The sequence below is a fragment of the Echinops telfairi genome, unplaced genomic scaffold, assembly GCF_000313985.2.
Source record: "Echinops telfairi isolate 266 unplaced genomic scaffold, ASM31398v2 ScPeMD7_7;HRSCAF=31, whole genome shotgun sequence".
Taxonomy (NCBI): Eukaryota; Metazoa; Chordata; class Mammalia; order Afrosoricida; family Tenrecidae; genus Echinops; species Echinops telfairi.
The window spans coordinates 21,319,402-21,325,422 of record NW_022103904.1 but is presented as its reverse complement, the minus strand read 5'-3'; the positions used below and the strand labels follow the sequence as shown (position 1 = coordinate 21,325,422).

The following is a 6,021-nucleotide window of genomic DNA, read 5'->3' as shown; positions in this document are numbered from 1 at the left end:
TTCCCAGAATCGCTGTGGGAGCTTACCCGGAACGCCGCTTTCCTCCTCGGGCCGGCATGGCCCCCGCCATCCTCACCTGTCCAGCGGCTGCCATGGGGGCAACGGGCAATGTCACCGATCCAGGTATGTCTGAAGCCATTTCTGGAATTCAGCAAACGAGAGGTTTCATCAGCATCAGAAAGGCCCAGTCATAAGGAAGACGGGCACGACGCAGTTCTAAAAGCATCGCCTGGGAGGACAACCCTGGGATCTGGGGGTCTCCTCTGCCCATCACCCCCTCTGCCTTTCTTCCCTGGACAAGGATGTTTCCAGGCCCAAAACAAACCGTTTGCCGCAGAAAGGATTCCGGCTCCTGGTGACCCCATAGGTTTCTGGGTGTGCAGTCACCAGCCCTTTCTTGGGAGGCACTTCGAGTTAAGTTTGAACCTCCAGCCTTTCAGCTAGTCGCTGAACGCTTCCCTGACCCATCGCTCGAGGGAGTCCTCCTGTCCTGAGGGCTTCAACCAGTGGCTGAAAAGAGGTGCTTTCACAGCCTTTCCATGGGACTCACTCACTGCCACGGAGTGGACGTCAGCTCAAAGTGACCCTGCAGGACGGGGTAGAACTGCCTCTCTGGGTTTCTGAGCTTTGCAACTCTTTACAAGAGTCAAACGCCTCCTCTTTCTCCCAAGGAGTGGCTGATGGTTCTTGAATTGCTGACCTTGCGATTAGCAGCCCAGGGCACCACCACTAGGCCGCCAGAGCGGCCATTGCTTCACAATGACCCGGAATCCAGAGTCAAAGGTGGAAGGGAAAGAGCTCATGTTCCTTCCTCTCACTGACGCAGTTGGGGAGAATCCACCAAAGGTCAGTCCCCCGGCAGCAGGCAGTCCTGGCTGCCCCTCATTCTCAATCAGCAATCCGAACCTTCTGAGCTGCCCCTTGGCCCAGCCACCTGCTCCTGAAAAGGACTGCCAAGTCCAGGGCTGTGGAAAGCATGGTCCTAACCCACAGAGGACACCAGCAACACGCCAGGGCTGGCTTCACACTCCTTTAGAGCAGTGGTTCTCAACCTTCCTGATGCCGCGACCCTTTAATATAGTTCCTCATGTTGTGGTGATCCCCCCCACAACCATAAAATTACTCTTGCTGCTACTTCATCAGTGTAATTTTTCTGCTGTTATGAATCTGGCGACCCCTGTGAAAGGAGTCTCAACCCGCAGGTTGGGAACCGCTGGTTTAAAGGATGAGAGAGTCTGGCATGCCGTGAGATTACCTTCCCCGGGCATCACTGCCAACATGTAGGATGTGTGTGAAAGCTTGATGCTTTAGGAAGAGCATTAGCGCAGTGTGAAGCAACCCTGATTTCAAAGAACGCATATTGCTTAAAAAAAAAAAAAAAGTCTCCTTCCCACTTTCTGGAGGGTTCATAAATTCAGAACATTAAATATTTCAAGCAAGATGTATTTTAAGCAGTATCTCTGATTCTGTTTATTGTTCTTGGAAACGGCTTCCACGGTATTTGCTTTTTATTAGCCCTGCTCTTACCCGAGGGCAGAAGCAAAGCATATTTCAAAACGGCGAGGAGGGAAGAACAGGGGATTGGGCCCTGGTTAAGGAACTCTGTTGGCACGGTGGTTACACATTGGGCTGATAACCACAAAGTCTATAGTTTGAAACCACCAGCCGCCCTGCAAGAGGATGGCATGGCTTTCTAGTCTCGGAAAGAGTTAAGCACCTTGGAAACACACGGGCAGTTCTACCCTGTCCTATAAGGCTGATACAAACTGGAATCGGCTCAATGACAGCGAGTTTGTTTTTTTGGTGGAGGGGGGCTCTTGTGGGTGGGGGTGGGAGGTGGGGGCTGCTCTCAGCCTTCTTCCAGCAGAAGCAAAGAAGTCATCTGACAGTGGACACAGTCTTGGTCCAAAGACATCACGTTTTCAGCTTTTGTTTTTAATAAACGCATCCCAAGATCAAGTGAACTCTTCCACTCAAGAAGTGCAAAGAAATGTACAAGACAAATAAATAAATTTTTAGCTGAGTTATTCTGCTAAGTTCACAAAAATGTTAAAACGATCATAGTTTTTGCTGGTTTTCTTTTAAGCAACGTGCACATTGAGAAGCCCACTCCATGGCCGTTGAGCCGATTCCAGCCCTGAGCAACCGTACAGGTCAGAGAAGAAGTGCTCTACTGGGCTTCCGAGAGAATAAACCTTTACCAGAGCAGACAGCCTCATCTTCCATGGGTTTGGACCCCCAACCTTGCGGTTAGCAGCCCAACACTTAACCCACTGCACCACCGGGGGTTCTTACAATGAAAAACCAAACCCACTGCCATCGAGTCCATTTCTGATCACAGTGACCGGACAGGGCAGTGAAGAGCAGCTCCCTAGGGTTTGTGAGACTGTGAGTCTTGAAGAGAGCACACAGTCTCTCTCTTTTTAGTTTAACATGAAGCAGCTGGTGGGTTTGAACCACCAACGTTGTGGTTAGCAGACCAACGCATCTTCAGTGCATGGTCGCAGGGTACATTGAAAAGTAGTGAAGGGGTGCAGGGAAATCCCTTCCTTAAGGCCATCCTCTCTCCCGTTAGACAATTACGGTGCTGGCTTTGTGACATCCAGACAATATTAGCAGCGAGGACTTAAAAACTATGTCACCTGCTGCTTCGGATAAGACATTTACTTTTTTTTCTCTCCCTGAAAATGGAGGCTTAAGCTCATGAGGTGCAGTTAAGTGCCGACATCAAAGGGCGGAATCACGGCTGGAGAAAACACAAGTGACAAAGGAAAGTGACTACTTCTTAAAACAAGTTCCACCGATTAGCTGCCCCTGTGGGTTACATGTTGGGCTGCTCACCACCAGAGTAACAGGTTGAAACCGTCAGGTGCTTCGAGGGAGAGCAATGAGGCTTCCTACTCCCATAAACCCTTGCGGTCTCAGAAACCCACAGGGGCAGTTCTACCCGGTCCTGTAGGGTCATTATGAGTTGGAATCGACTCGATGGCCGTGAGAAAGAGTCCCATCCTTCCTCGCCAGCCCCACCCCAGGCACACAGCCATTCCCCTCTGTGGGTCTTCAAACATCCACCCAAACACCGGCACTCTTGGAGATGTTACAGGTTGGCTTCCAGACCGCTGCAATCATTCGAATATTGCAAGAGTCACCTGAATTTTGGGGTTTCCCAGTGCATATGAAAATTATGTTTGCACTCTATTGTTTGCTACTAAGTATGCAATAGTAGTATGAAAAAGCTCGAAATTCTGTAAGAATCACCAACACGTGACCCAGAGAGTTGCAACAGAAGCGCATGCTGTTGGAACAAATGGGCGTTGATGGACTTGCTCCACGCAGGATTGCCACCGACCTTCCAATCATAAAGAGCCCAGTGTCTACGAAGCACCGTAAAACGAGGCGGGTGTGTGAGAGTAAGCTTGTGTGATAGTAACCCAGCAAGCACAAACGTCTCTAGCGATGGAAATTGTTCAAATGTATTAAACCTTCTGAAATTTACTAGCACAGCTAATGCTTCAGAGAACACCATGAATTTAAAGGTAATAATCTCATTCCTACCCTGAAGGTAAAAATATAGATGATGCAGAGATAGATAGATAGATAGATAGATAGATAGATAGATAGATAGATAGATAGATAGATAAGGTAGGATTGTAGCTATCATCTGGAAAACTCCACCCTTGCCCCCATGCCAGTCCTCCTCCAGATCAGAGGTGGGGCCGGGTATGGGAAGGGGGAATGGAAACCGGTGTGTAGTTTAAATACTGTATGTACATCCAGTTTTACTTGGGGGAAAACCTAAAAAGAATACCAGTTATTTCTGTCATACAAGTTACAGGAAGCAAAACTCTACAGAATGTTGGCTGTTGGGGAGCAAAGGCTAAGGGATACTCCAAATCCATCCCAATCTTTCCATGGACAGATGGGGGAAGCAAGGCGCAGGAGCCCAGCGAGGCAGGCACCAGGCTGGCCAGTCTCCCAGTCACATGAGCATCGCCGCTCTCCCGGCTGCTCTGCTGGGTGAATCTCATCTGCTCAGCAGAAGGGCCGGCTCCGTGCGGGTGGGCCCACCACCAGCCTGCCCGTCAGAAGAGCCCAGTGCGTGTATCCAGTGTCCCATCCCAGTGCCCTCCACATTGACAGAAAATGCCACACTTGCTCACAGGTGGGCAAAGCTGTGAGAAATTTGCACTTCATGAAGATGCCATGTCAGAAGCGGTGCACCGAGAGATCTACATGTTGGCATGTCTACACCATGGGTCCTAATGCCAGCACGCTCTGAAAAGGCAGTGGGGATGGGGAGTGGCGAACTGAATAGACAGATGCACATGGGAGGCCTCTAAAAGTTCGTAGAAAAATGCCATTCTCTTTGCATCCCATTTCCCCACAAACTTCCTGAAGCTTCTCATAGTCCCACACGCTAAAAGCTATAGCTAGAGACTCATACAAACCCCCAAGTGAGGGGACAAAAGGAGCAATAGGAGAAGGGCGGCATTTCACCAGCTCCAACACCGCGTTTCTTAAGAAGGCCTGTCTCTCACGCTAGCGCTTTCTGCTTTCAGAAGCTTCATTTCTGTATCCCGTGGCCGTTTCTCTCCTGAGATCCAGACCAGCGTGTCTTGCTTATTTATTTGCATGATCTTTTGTAACAGGGGAATTTGAGAAAGGTCATATTTTCTGGAAGTAGTGGGCAGTATTTTATTTTTCCAATCTGACACTTCCGTTTGATGTTCAAAGATCTCCCCCCCCCACGTCCCATAACGCTAGAGTTTTAAGAAGATAAAATCTATTGACCCAAACCTATTTATTCAGAAGTCCTCCTTTCTCCTGTAAGCTTCATGGTGCACTCTCTGCCCTATATTTGTACAGGGAAAACTGTTTCTGGATATGGAACTATCAGGTTTTTTTGTTTTGTTTTTATCTTTTGCGGTGTCTATCAATATAAGATAATAAGGACAAACAATCCCAAGGAGTAAACAACAGGACCAGTGGTGCCCCGGGGGACATGGGAGAGGAGGGGGCAGGGAGGGGGAGTGGGGAGCCAACAAACTCAGGGATAAGGGAATAACAAGAGATCTAAAATTGATGGCAAAGAGGGTGCATAATTCCTGGTGGGGTTTGATTAAGTGCAATGGATCTGAGAGGAATTACTGAGAGCCGAATGGAGGCTGAGCATGATAGGACAGGAGGAAGGGGAAAGGAAATAGAGGAATGAAATAGGAGGCATATAGCTATAGGTGTATATAAATATAAATATATTAATTTATAATGAAAGGGATAGAGGCCAATGTACATATATTTATATGTTAAGTATTAAGGTAGCAGACAGCCTCTGGGCTCTACCCAAGGCTACCCTTAACACAAGAACACTTTGTTCTAATAACCTGGCATTCTGTGATACTCACCTTCCCAACATGATCGCTGAAGACAAAATGGGTACATAAGCAAATGTGGTGAAGAAAGCTGATGGTGCCCAGCTATCAAAAGATATAGTATCTGGGGTCTTAAAGGCTTGAAGTTAAACAAGCAGCCATCTAGCAGGGAAACAAATAGGCCCACATGGAAGAAGCACACCAGCCCGTGCAAGCATGAGCTGTGGACAGGATCAGGTATCAGGTATCAAAAAATCCCAAACAATTATATCGATGGGAAAGAGGGGGGTTGGAGTGGAGACCCCAAGTCCATCTGTAGACCATTGTACATCCCCCTACAAAAGGGTTACAAGAAAGGGATGATTCAACCAGGGTACAGTTTAGCACCGACGAAACACACATCATGCCTCTAGTTCCTGAATGCTTCCTCCCCACCACTACCATGACCCAGTTCTACTTACAAATCTGACCAGACCAGAGGACACACATTGGTACAGATAAGAGCTCTCGACATAGAATTCAGGACAGAGAAATCCCTCAGGAACCGTAGTGGGAGTAGCGATATCATGAGAGCAGGGGGGTGGTGGGGAAAGGGGAGAAAGGGGGACCCCATCACAAGGTTGGATATATAGTCCATCCCCCAGGGGGACGA

At 48.5% G+C, this 6,021-nt stretch overlaps 1 protein-coding gene across 1 annotated transcript in view; it reads right to left on the bottom strand.

Annotated features, from left to right (window-relative positions):
* The window catches only part of ARNT2 (aryl hydrocarbon receptor nuclear translocator 2), a 162,558-nt gene extending 162,418 nt beyond the window's left edge, over nucleotides 1–140 (bottom strand). Inside the window, exon 1 of the mRNA XM_004708075.2 lies at nucleotides 27–140. Coding sequence (XP_004708132.1) covers nucleotides 27–139 — 113 coding nt within the window. The 5' untranslated portion in view covers nucleotide 140. The remainder of the gene's footprint in view (nucleotides 1–26) is intronic.
* Between the last annotated feature and the right edge of the window lie 5,881 nt (nucleotides 141–6,021).